General features: G+C 45.5%; 1 protein-coding gene across 1 annotated transcript in view; it reads right to left on the reverse strand.

Moving 5' to 3' along the window:
• The window catches only part of ANKHD1 (ankyrin repeat and KH domain containing 1), a 226,002-nt gene that overhangs the window by 15,377 nt on the left and 190,363 nt on the right, over positions 1-20,262 (reverse strand). Inside the window, exons 24-28 of the mRNA XM_069763859.1 lie at positions 14,847-14,963; positions 13,309-13,471; positions 2,092-2,536; positions 1,225-1,368; positions 996-1,145 (exon numbers count right to left, since the gene is read on the reverse strand). Coding sequence (XP_069619960.1) covers positions 996-1,145; positions 1,225-1,368; positions 2,092-2,536; positions 13,309-13,471; positions 14,847-14,963 — 1,019 coding nt within the window. The remainder of the gene's footprint in view (positions 1-995; positions 1,146-1,224; positions 1,369-2,091; positions 2,537-13,308; positions 13,472-14,846; positions 14,964-20,262) is intronic.

The raw sequence follows: 20,262 nt of genomic DNA on the forward strand, positions 1-20,262 counted from the left end.
AAAACCTCACTGTAAGTCACCCATCTTTTATAAAATCAGGCTCTGAACATGATGTGAAAGCAATAAAGAAACCACATGAGATATTTTCTGCTTCAGGCATAATTCTGAATAATTGACACAGTGTCCCAAGGTTAGGATTAGGTAAGCACTACGTTGGCATTTTAGAAGAGAGATCAGTATTAGCACATAACTGCATTTTAGAAATTTTATACACGTAAAGTTTCAGATTATTTTTTTATATAACTAGAACTTTTGCCCAATCCAGAATCCAACACTACATGCCTTAACAGTCTGACCTCTAAAGGGCACCAGAAGGAAGCAATAGCATGAAAGTAAGTATGACTTGCATGGCCTCCATAGCTGATGGGATGGAGGTGGTGGCTGCTTACAGCCACTAGATATCCTACAGGTAAAAAATAAGTCTAGCTGACTAAAAATATTCATTTATGACATGACAAACTAAATTTACAGTCATATCAGAAACTGGCTTTAAATATTTTATTTTCGATTATATTTTTTAAAGAAGCACTCCTCCTTCTCCCATCAAATTTTTTATCCTATTAATATATTGCAGTCATCATATTATATGAAGACGCAACAGTGACAAAACAAGTACGTATGGTGTGGTCCAACCGTTCAGTGTAGTACTTTAGCCAGAGCTAGGAAAGCTCCATTTTCCTATACGAGGTCTTCCATACAAGACCCCTAAGAAGCCCATGTCCTCTACAGAAGTCATTTAGAGATCTAAGCAGCTTTAATTTTTATATGCAAAGCACATTTATCTATATTACCTGCTTATTATTCAATAATCCTATTCTGTATTTTAGGCTGAAGTTTAGGGAGCTTTGGAAGCAATAAAAAATTTACACTTTGGGTCTCGCATTACAAAGTTTCATCTGCAATGTGTGTTTCAATACTAACATGGTAACGTCAATGACCACTGTACACTTCTGAAGCATTATATATAATACATAGTAACACCCCACCATAAATACCTTATAGTAATCATTCTCTCTCCATTTTTATCTTTTTGTTTATCAACATCAATATGGGCACCAGTGACATCTTGAATTGCAGTGATATTACAGCCACCTCTCCCCATTATACGAGATACTACAGAAGCAGGAACAGACAGCTTCTTTGATCTGTAAAGAGAAGTTAAGGTCTACTAAAAGGACTCAAATTTGTTTTTTGTTTTTTTAATAAATATGACAAGTCACTGACCTCCTGACAACTTCTTTCCAACCTTCTTCTCTTCGCTGTCCTCTTTTAGGGCTACACGCATTCAGCTTCAGACTTGGTAATGTAAGTGGAGGGGCCTTGTAATTGGATGATGAGGGCGGCCTATTGCTCATATCATTTTCACTTCTATATGTATGCAAGTTATTAAAATTAGGAGCGGTTCAGTGTAAATCATTTCTACATTAGACCTAAATGTATATTACTAGTTAGGTCCTGATTGCACAAAACAATACAGTCTTAGAACAGTCACCAATCAACTCTAAACTATAAACAGGAATTTTAGATGATCTAAAAAAGTAAAATTCTTAGCTATGTGATCTTTCAAGTCAGAAGCATAAGGAAAAGTGGTGCACTATAAATTGCAATTGGAGTGGTGCTGTAGATTGATGTCACTTAGCAAGTTAAAGCGGTTTTCATCTTTAATAAAACTAGTCACAAAACGCCTATATATCTAAAATAAACCTAGCAGGTACTCCTTGTCCTAGGATCCGGTACTGGCTGTCCACCACTGCTCTGATCTCTGTGTTATGGCTGCGGCGGCAATGTCACGACTACAGCTTACAGCCAATCACTGAGCGCTGTGGCTCTGCCGATGCAGATGGCGGAGTTTCTAAGCTCAGTGGTGAAGTTGTGACATCCGGAGGGACAGTACCTTCTGTGTTTGATTTTACATGTATAAAAGCATTTCGGGACTAGTTTTGTTACAGTGGATCGCCCCTGTATAAGCATTTATTCTGCCAAAAACCAATATAATGAATGTGGTTGTAAGGCCTTGTGTACATAGCCGAAATAGGCCATGAAAGCAGCAATCGCATCTTAAAAAGTAATGAAATAAAAAACAAACGTCACCTTAAGGAAATCTTAGCTGCTCCTACTTTGGGCTTTTCTTCCCACTTGTTGAGCAGTAATGAGCACTTTTTCACTCTAGGCGTGTTCATTTCACAGTTAAGTTCTTGGCTTCCATTATGAACTTGGACTTCACTGGTGCAATCATTAGGATCCAAGATGACAAAGTCACAGATAACCCCTCTAGAAGCTTCATCTTCATTTTCATCATCCAAATCTTTAGCAGATTTTTGCCGCACTTTAGACATATGCTGGTCAGGGTCAATAAGTTGCATGTTTGAAGGGAGGTCCTTGATTTTGCTTTTTTTATTTTTCTGATTAGCGATTGGTGTAATTATTACATTGCTCCTTTTGCCAAACACATTTGTAAACGTAGTAGACGTTGCAGAGATGCCAATTGTAGTCATTGTCGTTGCACTTGGTGGCTCTAGGGGAACGTCATCTTCCTCTATAGTAAGAAAAATAAAGTGAGAGCAATAACTGAAAGTTGTGTAGGCTTCTCTTCCTTCAGATCTGGCATGGACATGGAGAACGAACTGCCATATCAGGTGCCCAACACAGGCATATCATGCAGGAGTCCTAGCCTGATTTTTAGGACGCACAGTACTTGCTGAGCGGACAGTTACCTCAACAACCAGGGTGCCCAATGTGCAGTTGGGTCGCTCTACTCCCTATGTCAGGCAAGCAGAAAGAAAACACCTGCCAACATTTTTGAGCCAATATTCTTTGGTGCATGATTACAATAATCCCAATTTGCTATAAAAATCACAGAATAAAGACAGACATTCTATTAAGTGTAGTAATTCACAAAATACCTACAAAAAATTTCCTACCACTGGCAAGCTCAAACCTAATTCAATTGTTGGTGCCAAACAAACAGAATGGAGATATGATACTTAAAATATCTGTTAACACAAAGAAAGTGTAAATCCTCATTATCTTGGTTCAGCAGTGCACACCTCTGGGGGGGGAGGGGTGTTGTGGGTTGTGAGGAGGCAGAACTTTGGAACAGAGGGGCAAAGAAGAAAGACTGTTTAAGTAACAATCCAGTGAGGCCCTCTTTTCAGAGACCAATAAGTGTCTTAGGGTACCGTCACACAGTGGCACTTTGATCGCTAGGACGGCACGATCCGTGACGTTCCAGCGATATCCTTACGATCTCGCTGTGTCTGACAGGCTACTGCGATCAGGGACCCCGCTGACAATGGTACGTCGTAGCAGATCGTTTGAAACTTTATTTTGTCGCTGGATCTCCCGCTGACATCGCTGAATCGGTGTGTGTGACGCCGATTCAGTGATGTCTTCACTGGTAACCAGGGTAAACATCGGGTTACTAAGCGCAAGGCCACTGGTTACCAGTGTAAATGTAAAAAAAAAACAAACAAAAAAAAACACTACATACTTACATTCCCGGTGTCTGGTCATGTCCCTCGCCTTCAGCTTCCCGCACTGACTGCTGAGCGCCGGCCAGCCGTAAAGTACAGCGGTGACGTCACCGCTGTGCTGTCCGGCGCTCACTGTCAGTGCAGAGAAGCACAGCGCCGAGGGACGCGACAGGAATGTAAGTATGTAGTGTTTGTTTTTTTTACGTTTACGCTGGTAACCAGGGTAAACATCGGGTTACTAAGCGCGGCCCTGCGCTTAGTAACCCAATGTTTACCCTGGTTACCAGGGGACTTCGGGATCGTTGGGCGCTGGAGAGCTGTCTGTGTGACAGCTCTCCAGTGACCACACAGCGACGCTGCAGCGATCGACATCGTTGTCGTATCGCTGCAGCGTCGTTTTAGTGTGACGGTACCCTAAGTGAAGGCAGCTCCTTACAGAGGCTTCAAGAGAACAGCTTGTGTAAGGGCTTGTTCACATGCCTGATTTTCAGTCAAAAAAAATAAAAAATACAGCACTGAGAAGTGCTCTTGAATCAGGTAGTACAGATGAACATTTTTTTTTTCACAGACCAAATTTACCTGTGGGGGAAAATTGCAGCCTGTAAACATGGATGAGACTCACCCATTCCAATATATGGGTGCGTGAAAAAACAATTGGATGCCATACAGTATAGCATCTGATACTTATGGATAAGTTGCAATTCTGTGGCATAGGAATCTGTAAATGGTCTTGCGAATTATTAAAAGCACCACTCCAGCAGTTTTGTTTTTTTTTCACCGCTGGGGCGATTCTTTAAATGCAAGTCCCCTGCCCCCCCGACACATACTAACACTCCCCCGTTTTTGGCATCGCTCTGGTACCACATCGGCATCCTGTGAGCGCAGCTTCTAACTGGCAGGAAGTCAGAAGTTACGTCACAGGCTCTCAATGCAAGACTATGAGAGGCAGAATGTGGCCAGAACGAGGCTCTCGGCCTTGTAAAGGGACCTCCGCACAGCACCATGAAACATTGGAGCAGCCAGCACGCCACTTTATGCAGGAGACCGATAGAGGAGCAACGCTGGAAATCTATGATGACACAGGGAAACTACATTTATAACAACTCCAGCGGTGTAATAATAAAAAAAAAAAAATGCTGAAGTGATGCTGCAATAGTTGCTACTGTAAAAAACAGTACAAGGATGGCTAGTGAGAAAAATTATCCCACTTTTCTGGAACAAACTCTGAACAATTTTTGAGAAATCTGTGTGGATCTATCCTAATAGTGATTTTCACAAGACTAACTTTAGAAGGGGTGGAGTGAGCATCACTTTCATCCATTTTCCTAATAATGTAAACTTTTTTTTAGTTATTGATATTTGGACCCAAGTCATATTATGATGAATACTCTGACACATTGCAAAATATTTAGCGGTTGTCCTTCATGCTTAGGATTTTAGAATTAAAAGGGGTTGTCCAGGACCCCTGCAGCCAATTAGCAGCTGCTGATCAGCTGTAGCTCATGAGTATTGTGGCGGACATCTGTTCTGATGAAATGAAGGCTGCAGCTGATAAGATTTGTCAGAGCGGACATGACCAGTTGGCAATAGCAGTGCCAACATCACTAGAAAGGTTCCACTGAGGAAGAGGAGTAGTTTTTTTTTCTATTTTAAATGGGGTCCTGAAGTGATCACCCATGCAAGATTCCCAAAACATTGCATGGATGAAATTGTAAACAGTTAGAGAAAGTTTCTGCTAAAGGTGGACACACACAAATAAAACACACACAGCACAATTATTGGGAACAATTTAAGGGGAATCTGTTAGTAGGATCAACCATCATAAGTTGTCTATATGGACACATACAGGTGTTTCTCACAAAATTTAAAATATCAAAAAGTTAAAGGGAACCTGTCACCCCGAAAATCGGGGGTGAGGTAATCCCACCGGCATCAGGGGCTTATCTGCAGCATTCTATAATGCTGTAGATAAGCCCCCGATGTTACCTGAAAAAGGAGAAAAAGACGTTAGATTATACTCACCCAGGGGCGGTCCCGCTGCTGGTCTGGTCAGATGGGCGTCTCCGGTCCGCTGCGGCGCCTCCTATCTTCTTTCCATGACGTCCTCTTCTGATCTTCGGCCACGGCTCCGGCGCAGGCGTACTTTGCTCTGCCCTGTTGAGGGCAGAGGATAGTACAGCAGTGCGCAGGCGCCGGAAAGGTCAGAGGCTCGGCGCCTGCGCACTGCAGTACTTTGTCTGCCCTCAACAGGGCAGAGCAAAGTACGCCTGCGCCGGAGCCGTGGCCGAAGATCAGAAGAGGACGTCATGGAAAGAAGATAGGAGGCGCCGCAGCGGACCGGAGACGCCCATCTGACCAGACCAGCAGCGGGACCGCCCCTGGGTGAGTATAATCTAACGTCTTTTTCTCCTTTTTCAGGTAACATCGGGGGCTTATCTACAGCATTATAGAATGCTGCAGATAAGCCCCTGATGCCGGTGGGATTACCTCACCCGCGATTTTCGGGGTGACAGGTTCCCTTTAATTGATTTCAGTTCTCCAATACAAAAAGTGAAACTCATTATATAGAGTCATTACAGAGTGATCTATTACAAGTGTTTATTTGTTAATGTTGATGATTATGGCTTACAGCCAATGAAAACACAAATGTTATCTCAGTAAATTAAAATCACTTTTTCAAGCTGGTGTTATGAAGTATTCTAACATCTGAAATGTTGGCCTACTGAAATGTATATTCAGTAAATGCACTCAATACTTGGTGGTTGCGTCTTTTGCATCAATGCGGCGCGGCATGGCATAGAGGTGATCAGCCAAGGGCACTGCTGAGGTGTTATGGAAGCTCGTCTGCATTGTTAGGTCTAGTGTCTCATCTTCCCCTTAACAATACCCTATAGAATCTCTATGGCGTTAAGGTCAGGAGAGTTTGCTGGCCAATCAAGCACAGTGATACTGTTGTTTTTAAAACAGGTATTAGTACTTTTGGCAGTGTGAATAGGTGCCAAGTCCTGCTAGAGAATTAAATTTCAAACTTTTGTCGGGAGAGGGAAGCATGAAGTGCTCTAAATATTCCTGGTAGACGGCAGTGCTGACTTTGCTCTTGATAAAATACAGTGGACCTACACCAGCAGATGACATGGCTCCCCAAACCATCACTGATTGTGGAAACTTCACATTAGACCTCAAGCAGCTTGGATTGTGGCCTCTCCACTCTTCCTCCAGACTCTGGAATCTTGATTTCCAAATGAAATGCAAAATTTCATCTGAAAACACCTTGGAGCACTGAGCAACAGTCCAGTTTTTTTTTCTCCTTGGCCCAGTAAGAGGCTTTAGGCGTTGTCTATTGGTCATCAGTGGCTTGACACAAGGAATGCGACACTTGTAGCCCATGTCCTGAATACATGTGTGTGGTGGTCTTGAAGCAATTACTTCAGCAGCAGTCCACTCCTTGTGAATCTTCCCCAAATTTTTTAATGGCCTTTTCTTAATAATCCTTTCAACGCTACGGTTATCCTGGTTGCTTGTGCACCTTTTTCTACCACACGTTTTCCTTCCACTAAACTTTCCATTAATATGCTTGGATACAGCACTCTGTGAACAGCCAGCTTCTTTAGCAATGATCTTTTGTGGCTTACCATCCTTGTGGAGTGTGTCAACGACTGCCTTCTGGACATCTGTCAAGTCAGCAGTCTTCCCCATGATTGTGGAGCCGACTGAAAAAGACTAAGTGACCTTTTTAAACTTTTAGGAAGCCTTTACAGGTGTTTTTTGTTAATCATTCTAATTTACAGAGATAATGACTTTGGGGTTTTTATTGGTTGTAAGACATAATCGCCAACATTAACAGAGAAACAATTGAAATTGTTTGTAATGACTATATGAGTTTCACTTTTTGCACTGAAGAAATGAAATAAGAGGGATTTTTGGTTCTTACCGTAAAGTCTCTTTCTTGGAGCCTTCATTGGGGGACACAGGTAACCATGGGGTGTATGCTGCTGTCGCTAGGAGGCTGACACTATGCAAATAAAGAAGAAGTAGCTCCTCCCCGGCAGTATACATCCTCCGACAGCCACCAGGCAACTCAGTTGGTGCAAAAGCAGTAATAGGAACAAGTAGAATTAAACTCAACCTATGTACCAACCCACAACAACGGCACGTTGGTCAACACGGTACAACTTCAAGGGAGGGTGCTGTGTCCCCCAATGAAGGCTCCAAGAAAGATTTTACGGTAAGAACCAAAAATCCCTCTTTCTTTCTCACTTCATTGGGGGACACAAGTAACCAAGGGACATCCAAAAGCAGTCCCTAGGGTGGGATATTCTGCAGAAAAAGAGGAGTTAAGTCGGCCGGTGAGAAACCGCCGCCTGCAGTATCTTCCTACCCAGGCTCGCGTCCGCAGAAGCCTGAGTATGCACCTTGTAGAATTTTACAAAGGTGTGAATGGATGACCACGTTGCGGCCTTGCAAACCTGTGAGGCCGAAGCTTGGTGACGAACTGCCCAGGAAGCTCCCACAGCCCGGGTAGAGTGAGCCCTTACCCCAGAAGGGGGCCACTTGTCTTGGACACGGTATGCCTCCAGAACCGCCGAACGGATCCAACGAGCAATTGTGGACTTGGAGGCGGTGAGCCCCTTTCGACGCCCTTCCAAGACGATGAACAGAGGATCGGCTTGACGAAAGGATGCAGTTCTGGAAAGATAAATCCGGATAGCCCTGACCACATTTAACTTGTGAAGAGATTTCTCCAAGGGATGAATCGGGGAAGGGCACAAGGAAGGGAGGACGATGTCCTCTGATGTAAAAGGCAGAAACTACCTTTGGTAGAAAAGAAGGAACCGGTCGAAGAACCACCTTGTCCTAGTGCAGGATTAGAAAGGGAGAACGACAGGATAATGCCGCCAGCTCCGACACTCTTAAATGGCGGTGATGGCGACCAAGAAGGCTACCTTCCAAGATAGAAGCGAGAAGGAAATGTCCTGAATCGGTTCAAAAGGCGCACGCTGGAGGGCGTCTAACACAAGGTTGAGATCCCAAGGCTCGACAGGAGGATGATAAGGGGGAGCTATATGAGCGACCCCCTGAATAAAGGTCCTCACCTGAGGAAGGGAGGCCAGGTCTCTTTGAAAAAGGATGGATAAAGCGGAAATCTGACCCTTTAAGGTGCTAAGGGAAAGTCCCGAATCGAGACCTGCTTGAAGGAAACTGAGAAGGGATGGAAGGGAAAAGGTCACAGGAAACAGACTGTTGTCCTCGCACCATCGGAAAAAGGCCTTCCAACATCTGTGGTAGATACGCGAGGAAGCCAGCTTTCTCGCTCTTATAGTATGGATGACGCTGTGTGAAAAGCCCGCGTCCTTCAGGACCGCGGCCTCAACGGCCATACCGTTAAATTCAGAGACAGAATTCGGGTGGAAGTGGGGCCCCTGCGAAAGATGATCCGGACAATCCGGTAGTCTCCATGGAACGTCCGATCGCATGTTCACTAGTGCCGCATACCAGGCCCCGTGAGGCCAATCTGGAGCTACCAAGAGCACGGGGACCCCTTCCGACTTGATCTTTTTTACGACACTTGGGATCAAGGGGAGGGGTGGGAACAGATAGGGCTCATGGAAATGGGCCCACGAGATCACAAGAGCGTCGCATCCGACGGCCATCGGATCCTGAGATCTGGAAACGTACCGGGGAACCTTGTGGTTTGCCCGGGAGGCCATTAAGTCGACGTCTGGAACGCCCCACCGCTGACAAATCTGGCTGAAGATTGAGGGGAGGAGTGACCACTCGCCTGCCATGAGGCCTTGGCGACTTAGAAAGTCGGCTTCCCAATTGTCCACCCCTGGGATGTGGACGGCTGATAGAGAGGGAACGTGGCTCTCCGCCCAATGCAGCATTTTTGCCACTTCCGTCATGACTTGTCTGCTGCGAGTCCCTCCCTGATGGTTTATGTAAGCCACGGCTGTGGCGTTGTCCGACTGAATGCGGACCAGTTTTCCCGAGAGGAGAGACTCCCAGCGGATGAGGGCTAGGAAGATGGCTCTGATTTCCAAAAGGTTGATAGGAAGACGTGCCTCTTGAACAGTCCAGCGGCCCTGGGCCGTGAGGTGGAGAAAGACCGCTCCCCAACCCTGGAGGCTGGCATTGGTGGTGATAACCTGCCAGCGGGGAGGGAGAAATGACCTCCCGCGCAGAATGGAGGTGGACAGCGTCCACCAAGAGAGAGAGAGACTGCTTCACCTTGGAAGAGAGGCGAAACAGGCGGTCCAGGGAAAGCGGGTTCCTGTCCCAGGCAGACGAGAGTGGAACGGAGCATAGGGGACCGCTTCCATAGAAGCGACCATTTTCCCCAGAACCCTCATGGCGAGGCGGAGGGACAGAGGGTTCGGGCCCTTTAGTGCTCTGACACACCGACGAAGAGAAAGGAACTTCTCCTTGGGGAGGAAGACCTGAGCCTGAGAGGTGTCGAATTTCATGCCCAGGAACTCCAGACGTTCGATTGGAATCAAGGACGACTTCTGGTAGTTGATTATCCAGCCGAGGCGAATAAGAATGTCCAGGGTAAGCAGGAGGCTCTGGCTGCAATCCCGACGGGACGAACCCTTGATCAAGAGGTCGTCGAGGTATGGGATTACCAGAATCCCCTTTGAACGCAGAATGGCCATGACTGCTGCCATGACCTTCGTAAAGACCCTGGGAGCAGACGCCATGCTGACAGGGAGAGCCGTGAACTGGTAATGATGTTCTTGGATCGCGAACCGGAGGAACCTCTGATGCCGTATGCAAATCGGGACGTGTAGGTACGCATCCCGAATGTCCACGGAACACAGAAACTATCCAGGTTCCATGGACGTGACCACCGAGCGTAGTGATTCCATTCTGAAGAGCTGAATTCGGAGACGGCGGTTTAAACGCTTGAGATCCAAAATTGGACGGAGAGAGACGTCGTTTTTTGGAACCACGAACAGGTTAGAGTAAAAACCCAAAAACCGCTTGCGATAAGGAACCGGAACTACGACTCCTGAGGTGAGGAGCGATTCGACGGCCTGGAGAAGCCCTGGGAGGTGGGAGGGCTGTTTGGGAGGACGAGAGAGCAGGAAACGTCTTCCTGGGGGCGAAGAAAATTCGATCTTGTAGCTTGAAGTGATGATCTCCCTGACCCAGGCGTCGTCGACAACCGATAGCCAAACTTCTGAGAACAGAAGAAGCCGGCCTCCCACCCTGGAAGGGTTTCCAGGTGGGGGCTACCCGTCATTTATTAGAAAGTCTGTGGCCATGAGGCCCAGACGGTTTTGAGGGGTGGCTCTTTGCTCTCCAGCGCGGGGGAGACCTGAAAGAAGGCTTCCTCCGGTCTCCTTGTGAGGAAGAGCGGTCCTGATTGGGGTTTCCTGAGGAGGTAAAGGACCGAAAGGACTGGGGGCCCCTCCTGTTGAAGGAACGTTTAGGCTTGGACTGGGCTAAGGAGGTACTCTTACCACCCGTAGCGTCCGACATTATTTGATCCAGCTGTGTGCCGAAGAGTCTAGAACCCTGGAAGGGCAGACCAGTGAGGGATTTTTTAGAAGCAGGATCAGCGTTCCACGTCTTGAGCCAAAGAACCCGGCGAATGGCCACAATGTTACTGTTCGCCCTTGCCGAGCAGGCTGCCGCATCAAGGGATGTATTCATGAGTTATTTACCCACAAGAGAAATCTGATCCGCTAAATCAGACAGTTCCTCAGCAGGAGCAGAAGCCAAAATGCCTCTGCGCAGGGTTTCGGCCCAGGCTGACACAGCTTTCGCTACCCATGAGGAGGTGAAACTAGGACAGAAGGAGGCTCCAGAAGCCTCAAATGCCGATTTGGCTATTGCCTCAATTTGTCTGTCTGTGGGTCCTTAAGAGAAGCCGCGTCCGGAATAGACAAAACAGTCTGAGAGGATAAGTCTGGACACAGGCGGGTCAACCTTAGCAGACTCGGACCATTTGCGGACAAGGTCGGAGTGAAAGGGGTATAAAACGTCTAGCCGTTTCCTGCTAGGGAAACGTTTTCCAGGGTTTTCCCAGTGTGTAGACATAGTGTTGTCGAACTCCTTGTGATTAGGAAAAACTCTAGAGGGACGTTTAATCCGTTTAAACGCAACGGAGACGTCCTGAGAGCGTGTCTCATCCTCCTTAAGTTCAAGCGTCTGAATAATCGCTGAAATAAGGCTGTCGACCATATCCTTTGTTCCGGAAGTCTGATCTGCATCAGAGTCAGATTCCGACAGAGGTTAAGTCAGACCCGACGTCCGCCTGCGAGGAGGGGGAACGGGCATATAGGGGTATCCCGGTGTGGTCCGGAGAACTGGAAGAGGATCTAGATAGGGTCCTTTTTGTCTCTTTTCTCAAGTCTGCCTCTGTGAGGGTCTTGGACAGGTGCGAGTGAATCGCCGTGTGAGGCGTTCGTGGCACTGGTGGCATTAGACAGAAGTGGGATACGTTCAAGTGCCTGGACCAGGGACTGAGACACTTTAGTCAAGTCAGACACTGACTGAGACATTGCAACAGCCCACTCTGGGGGAGGGGGGTTGCACTCATCCCTAGACCTAGGAGCTTCCTGAGGGACGGACATTATGGAAGGGATGCAGGACGGGCAGAAAGGAGATGGCTGACCGGAGGCCCACTTCTTCTTACAGTGAGCGCAGGCGTAGTTGGCGACCGTAGTGGTTGCGGGATCGAACATAGGTAGAGGTAGAACCAATAGATGCAGGTGCAGAGACAATACTGCAGGGGAGAGTACAGCCAGAGAAAGGAGCAGCGCAAGCCTACCAAAAAACCCAGCGACAGCTGCGGGAGTTTGTGTCCCCCAGGGATCCTCGGGCCCCACGCGACGTGAAGGAGACTAGGCTGAAGGAGGCAGTCGGCTTCTCTCGGCGCGGGAAGACACACGTCGGAAGTGGGCGTGGCCAGGCACGTATGAGAGAGAAAAGGCGCCCCCCCGACAATGCTGGACCCAGAGGAGGGTGTGCCCTCAGGACGCAAGGCAGGTCAAAGGCGCTGGGGGCGTGGCAAGTCGGGCACCAAAAAAGGCCGCCGAAAGAAGGAAGAACGGCGCGTGCGTGCCTGAAAGATGGCGCCGGTAACAAAAAAAAAAAGAAACGGCACGATGATTCAAATAACCACAGGCGCGCGGCGCCTTAGGATCCCCTGCTGTCCTAATAAAGAGCGCTAGAGCCGCGGCGATTACAGTAAGGAGGAACGCTGCGGGAGTGCTCCGTGAGAGTGCGTGCTGTTTACATCTTGAGGGGGGGGGACGGGAAACGGGCAAGGACTGGCCACCGAAAAAAAAGTCACCCTGAAACACCCGAAGGGGTGACAGGGGACGAAGTGGGTGCGATGTGGGTGAAACCACACTGCTCTCGGTCACTCAAAATGGGGAAAACAGGGTGAGAAAACTGCGCCCTGTTACCCTGAAGAAAGTATCTGAAAAAGAAAGGGGGAAATGATTAATAACACAACAAATCCCTGTAAAAGAAATGCGGATCTGGGGTTAGATCCAGGTCTGCCTCCTACAGACACTAAGCAAAAACTGAGTTGCCTGGTGCCTGTCGGAGGGTGTATACTGCCGGGGAGGAGCTGCTTCTTTATTTGCATAGTGTCAGCCTCCTAGCGACAGCAGCATACACCCCATGGTTACCTGTGTTCCCCAATGAAGCGAGAAAGAAAAATTACTTTTTCATGATATTCTAATTTTGTGAGAAGCACTGTATGTCATAGGAAGATGAATAAAACGATACCTCGATTTCTGCAATCTGATATCTTATTCCAGAGAAATCCACTCAACTCTCCTGCAAACACTACAAATACCAACTCCTAAGAAAACCTTACCCTCACCACTCGGGGCATCTTCAGCACCTAGCTCACATGTCTCTGAAAGTTTACAGTCATCATCTTCAAGTTTCTTTTTTTGCTCTTCCTTCTTTTTTTTCCTTTTCTCTTTTCGTTTCTCTCTTTTAGCAGCAAGAGCTTGTTTGCGGCTTTCTTCTCTTGACTTATTTTGAAACAAGACAAAAAAAAATCTTAATGTAGTAAACTTAATTATTTGGATATATTACATTATATACCGTAATGACATTGATTTATGTAAATAACTATTTAAATTATCATTTCCCTCATCCATCCCACATAGTAGTCCATTTTCTGGGTTGATTGCATGTAGAAGCTCTTCCATGCCCCGACTACTCTAGCAGCATAGGTCTATTTCCTTTCCTTTTCCAGGCTCAGCAGAAATTTCTGCACTCACTCTAGGGCTGCAGACTGCTGAATAGTGATCGTATGCAATGCACATATAGCCAGCACTATCCATTTCTCTCCAGTGGAGTGGGTGGTCACACGGCTACTAGCTTCTCATCCGCACCACTCAATACTGCTACAGCAGCCACGACTCGACAGTCTGCTGTCACACAGGGTCTTAAGATTTCTGTGAGTTTAGTCTATAGTGTTATTAGTAGGAGCCAGAATCTGGCAGATTGCTTTCCAGTCCAGTGGATGAAATTACCTGTTTAAACAAATTTTCACTTTTCTCTATGTAGTTTCCAAGATCATTTTAAGGGAGTAGTGGAGATTTGGGAATACAATGAGAGTAGTGATTAAAAAGCAGCAGGATAGCAGCAGTAGTAGAGCAACTGCTGTCATATGACATGGTCGCATATGCCCCACAGCACTCCCCTGATAAGTATTAACAAAACGCGTCGGGTGCACAGGGGAGTGTGTCCACCATTCCATACCTTTAGGAAGGATGAGTCTTTTGAGTGATGTTTATCGCCTTCTGCTTTTGGGGAGACCTTTCCATATCTTTCTATGCCGTATCATGAATGTAGCCTCAATATGGTAACTATATATGGTGGTCAAAGGATTTCGGACACCACTCACCATAGGCCAAACTAGCAGTATGTATGTCTAACAACATTATTAAGTAAAATCTTTGTTACTAGGACATAATACATACTAATGTGCAAATATATGTCTTTGTATACATGTCAGAGAGAAATGGAGTTTTTTTTCTTCTGTTATTATGATCCGATTTGGTACTATAAAACATATATACAGTAGGTACTCTTGCACATAATGTGGTAAAAAAAATAAAAAATAAAAATACACGATGCTCTTTGAGACACCCCGACCCGCCTCCGATTTCTATACTGTCGTTGGTGTTTATAGATTCCTGTAAAAGGTATCGTGTGTGGAGTATACCAATTGTCAGGAATATTTATGTAGCAACTAGGTAGACTAGCCTCCACGTACACCACATGATTTGTGTTGTTTGTTCTTGCACCCTACACTTTGGTTTTGTGAAGTAAGATTTTAGTAGCAGCAGTAGTGTATTCTACAGTCTTGTACCATCTGCATCAGTTGTGATCTGTTACCTTTTCCAGGTCAAGCTCCTTCAAAAGAATGCTGGCATTTTTATTTGCCTCTGCAGCTTGCTGGTCTTTTGCTTTAACTATTGTTTCCATGCACTGATGACATTTCTTCAAAAGATCCTGGAATATACAAGAATCAGACTTAATGTACATTAACATAGAAAAACTAATCAATATATGAAGGACCTTGTGTTATGGTGTGTGCAAACTCCATGCCATATATACACCTAGTAAATTCACTGCAATCCTCCGAGGTGACAACATGTAACATAGTAACATAGTTAGTAAGGCCGAAAAAAGACATTTGTCCATCCAGTTCAGCCTATATTCCATCATAATAAATCCCCAGATCTACGTCCTTCTACAGAACCTAATAATTGTATGATACAATATTGTTCTGCTCCAGGAAGACATCCAGGCCTCTCTTGAACCCCTCGACTGAGTTCGCCATCACCACCACCTCAGGCAAGCAATTCCAGATTCTCACTGCCCTAACAGTAAAGAATCCTCTTCTATGTTGGTGGAAAAACCTTCTCTCCTCCAGACGCAAAGAATGCCCCCTTGTGCCCGTCACCTTCCTTGGTATAAACAGATCCTCAGCGAGATATTTGTATTGTCCCCTTATATACTTATACATGGTTATTAGATCGCCCCTCAGTCGTCTTTTTTCTAGACTAAATAATCCTAATTTCACTAATCTATCTGGGTATTGTAGTTCTCCCATCCCCTTTATTAATTTTGTTGCCCTCCTTTGTACTCTCTCTAGTTCCATTATATCCTTCCTGAGCACCGGTGCCCAAAACTGGACACAGTACTCCATGTGCGGTCTAACTAGGGATTTGTACAGAGGCAGTATAATGCTCTCATCATGTGTATCCAGACCTCTTTTAATGCACCCCATGATCCTGTTTGCCTTGGCAGCTGCTGCCTGGCACTGGCTGCTCCAGGTAAGTTTATCATTAACTAGGATCCCCAAGTCCTTCTCCCTGTCAGATTTACCCAGTGGTTTCCCGTTCAGTGTGTAATGGTGATATTGATTCCTTCTTCCCATGTGTATAACCTTACATTTCTCATTGTTAAACCTCATCTGCCACCTTTCAGCCCAAGTTTCCAACTTATCCAGATCCATCTGTAGCAGAATACTATCTTCTCTTGTATTAACTGCTTTACATAGTTTTGTATCATCTGCAAATATCGATATTTTACTGTGTAAACCTTCTACCAGATCATTAATGAATATGTTGAAGAGAACAGGTCCCAATACTGACCCCTGCGGTACCCCACTGGTCACAGCGACCCAGTTAGAGACTATACCATTTATAACCACCCTCTGCTTTCTATCACTAAGCCAGTTACTAACCCATTTACACACATTTATCCCCCAGACCAAGCATTCTCATTTTGTGTACCAACCTCTTGTGCGGCACGGTATCAAACGCTTTGGAAAAATCGAGATATACCACGTCCAATGACTCAACGTGGTCCAGCCTATAGCTTACCTCTTCATAAAAACTGATTAGATTGGTTTGACAGGAGCGATTTCTCATAAACCCATGCTGATATGGAGTTAAACAGTTATTCTCATTGAGATAATCCAGAATAACATCCCTCAGAAACCCTTCAAATATTTTACCAACAATAGAGGTTAGACTTACTGGCCTATAATTTCCAGGTTCACTTTTAGAGCCCTTTGTGAATATTGGCACCACATTTGCTATGCGCCAGTCCTGCGGAACAGACCCTGTCGCTATAGAGTCCCTAAAAATAAGAAATAATGGTTTATCTATTACATTACTTAGTTCTCTTCGTACTCGTGGGTGTATGCCATCCGGACCCGGAGATTTATCTATTTTGATCTTATTTAGCCGGTTTCGCACCTCTTCTTGGGTTAGATTGGTGACCCTTAACCCCTCTGTGACCTTAGATCCCGTCGAGGTGCCCTGGGCTTATCTGACCCTGGACGGGATAGTACGTCATAGCCGATCGGCCGCGCTCACGGGGGGAGCGCGGCCGATTGCGGCCGGGTGTCAACTGCTTATCGCAGCTGACATCCGGCACTATGTGCCAGGAGCGGTCACGGACCGCCCCCGGCACATTAACCCCTGGCACACCGCGATCAAAGATGATCACGATGTGCCGGCGGTGCAGGGAAGCACCGCGCAGGGAGGGGGCTCCCTGCGGGCTTCCCTGAGCCCCCCGCAGCAACGCGATGTGATCGCGTTGCTGCGAGGGTCTCCTCACCTCCCTCCCTGCTCGAGCCCCGGATCCAAGATGGCCGCGGATCCGGGTCCTGCAGGGAGGGAGGTGGCTTCACAGAGCCTGCTTAGAGCTTATTAGAGTTTGCTGTGCAAACTGTCAGATCACTGATCTGTGATGTCCCCCCCTGGGACAAAGTAAAAAAGTAAAAAAAAATTTTTTCCAAATGTGTAAAAAAAATAAAAAAAAATATTCCAAAATAATGAAAAAAAAAAATATATATTATTCCCATAAATACATTTCTTCATCTAAATAAAAAAAAAAAACCAATAAAAGTACACATATTTAGTATCGCCGCGTCCGTAACGACCCGACCTATAAAACTGTCCCACTAGTTAACCCCTTCAGTAAACACCGTAAGAAAAAAAAAAAAACGAGGCAAAAAACAACGCTTTATTATTATACCGCCGAACAAAAAGTGGAATAACACGCGATCAAAAGGACAGATATAAATAACCATGGTACCGCTGAAAGCGTCATATTGTCCCGCAAAAAAAGAGCCGCCATACAGCATCATCAGCAAAAAAATAAAAAAGTTATAGTCCTGAGAATAAAGCGATGCAAAAATAATTATTTTTTCTGTAAAATAGTTTTTATCGTATAAAAGCACCAAACCATAAAAAAATGATATAAATGAGGTATCGCTGTAATCGTACTGACCCGAAGAATAAAACTGATTTATCAATTTTACCAAACGCGGAACGGTATAAACGCCTCCCCCAATAGAAATTCATGAATAGCTGGCTTTTGGTCATTCTTCCTCACAAAAATCGGAATAAAAAGCGATAAAAAAATGTCACGTGCCCAAAAATGTTTTCAATAAAAACGTCAACTCGTCCCGCAAAAAACAAGACCTCACATGACTGTGGACCAAAATATGGAAAAATTATAGCTCTCAAAATGTGGTATTGCAAAAAATATTTTTTGCAATAAAAAGGGTCTTTCAGTGTGTGACGGCTGCCAATCATAAAAATCCGCTATAAAAGTAAATCAAACCCCCCTTCATCACCCCCTTAGTTAGGGAAAAATAAAAAAAAATGTATTTATTTCCATTTTCCCATTAGGGCTAGGGTTAGGGCTAGGGCTAGGGTTAGGGCTAGGGTTAGGGCTAGGGTTAGGGCTAGGGTTAGGGCTAGGGTTAGGGCTAGGGTTAGGGCTAGGGTTAGGGCTAGGGTTAGGGCTAGGGCTAGGGTTAGGGCTAGGGCTAGGGTTAGGGCTAGGGTTGGGGCTACAGTTAGGGTTGGGGCTAAAGTTAGGGTTTAGATTACATTTACAGTTGGGAATAGGGTTGGGATTAGGGTTAGGGGTGTGTCAGGGTTAGAGGTGTGGTTAGGGTTACCGTTGGAATTAGGGTTAGGGGTGTGTTTAGATTAGGGTTTCAGTTATAATTGGGGGGTTTCCACTGTTTCGGCACATCAGGGGCTCTCCAAACACGACATGGCGTCCGATCTCAATTCCAGCCAATTCTGCGTTGAAAAAGTAAAACAGTGCTCCTTCCCTTCCGAGCTCTCCTGTGTGCCCAAACAGGGGTTTACCCCAACATATGGGGTATCAGCGTACTCAGGACAAATTGGACAACAACTTTTGTGGACCAATTTCTCCTGTTACCCTTGGGAAAATACAAAACTGGGGGCTAAAAAATAATTTTTGTGGGAAAACAAAAAGATTTTTTATTTTCACGGCTCTGCATTATAAACTGTAGTGAAATACTTGGGGGTTCAAAGCTCTCACAACACATCAAGATGAGTTCCTTAGGGGGTCTACTTTCCAAAATGGTGTCACTTGTGGGGGGTTTCTACTGTTTAGGTACATTAGGGGCTCTGCAAACGCAATGTGACGCCTGCAGACCATTCCATCTAAGTCTGCATTCCAAATGGCGCTCCTTCCCTTCCGAGCTCTCCCATGCGCCCAAACAGTGGTTTACTGCCACATATGGGGTATCAGCGTACTCGGGACAAATTGGACAACAACTTTTGAGGTCCAATTTCTTCTCTTACCCTTGGAAAAATAAAAAATTGGGGGCAAAAATATAATTTTTGTGAAAAAATATGATTTTTTATTTTTACGGTTCTGCATTATAAACTTCTGTGAAGCACTTGGTGGGTCAAAGTGCTCACCACACCTCTAGATAAGTTCCTTAGGGGGTCTACTTTCCAAAATGGTGTCACTTGTGGGGGGTTTCAATGTTTAGGCACATCAGTGGCTCTCCAAACGCAACATGGCGTCCCATCTCAATTCCTGTCAATTTTGCATTGAAAAGTCAAACGGCGCTCCTTCCCTTCCGAGCTCTCCCATGCGCCCAAACAGTGGTTTACTGCCACATATGAGGTATCAGCGTACTCAGGACAAATTGGACAACAACTTTTGAGGTCCAATTTCTTCTCTTACCCTTGGAAAAATAAAAAATTGGGGGCAAAAATATAATTTTTGTGAAAAAATATGATTTTTTATTTTTACGGTTCTGCATTATAAACTTCTGTGAAGCACTTGGTGGGTCAAAGTGCTCACCACACATCCAGATAAGTTCCTTAGGGGGTCTACTTTCCAAAATGGTGTCACTTGTGGGGGGTTTCAATGTTTAGGCACATCAGTGGCTCTCCAAACGCAACATGGCGTCCCATCTCAATTCCTGTCAATTTTGCATTGAAAAGTCAAATAGCGCTCCTTCCCTTCCGAGCTCTCCCATGCGCCCAAACAGTGGTTTACTGCCACATATGGGGTATCAGCGTACTCAGGACAAATTGGACAACAACTTTTTGGGTCCAATTTCTCCTGTTACCATTGGTAAAATAAAACAAATTGGAGCTGAAGTAAATTTTTTGTGTAAAAAAGTTAAATGTTCATTTTTATTTACAATACAAATGATACAATATTGTTCTGCTCCAGGAAGACATCCAGGCCTCTCTTGAACCCCTCGACTGAGTTCGCCATCACCACCTCCTCAGGCAAGCAATTCCAGATTCTCACTGCCCTAACAGTAAAGAATCCTCTTCTATGTTGGTGGAAAAACCTTCTCTCCTCCTGACGCAAAGAATGCCCCCTTGTGCCCGTCACCTTCCTTGGTATAAACAGATCCTCAGCGAGATATTTGTATTGTCCCCTTATATACTTATACATGGTTATTAGATCGCCCCTCAGTCGTCTTTTTTCTAGACTAAATAAT

This window comes from Ranitomeya imitator, chromosome 4 (assembly GCF_032444005.1).
Source record: "Ranitomeya imitator isolate aRanImi1 chromosome 4, aRanImi1.pri, whole genome shotgun sequence".
In the NCBI taxonomy this organism is placed as follows: Eukaryota; Metazoa; Chordata; class Amphibia; order Anura; family Dendrobatidae; genus Ranitomeya; species Ranitomeya imitator.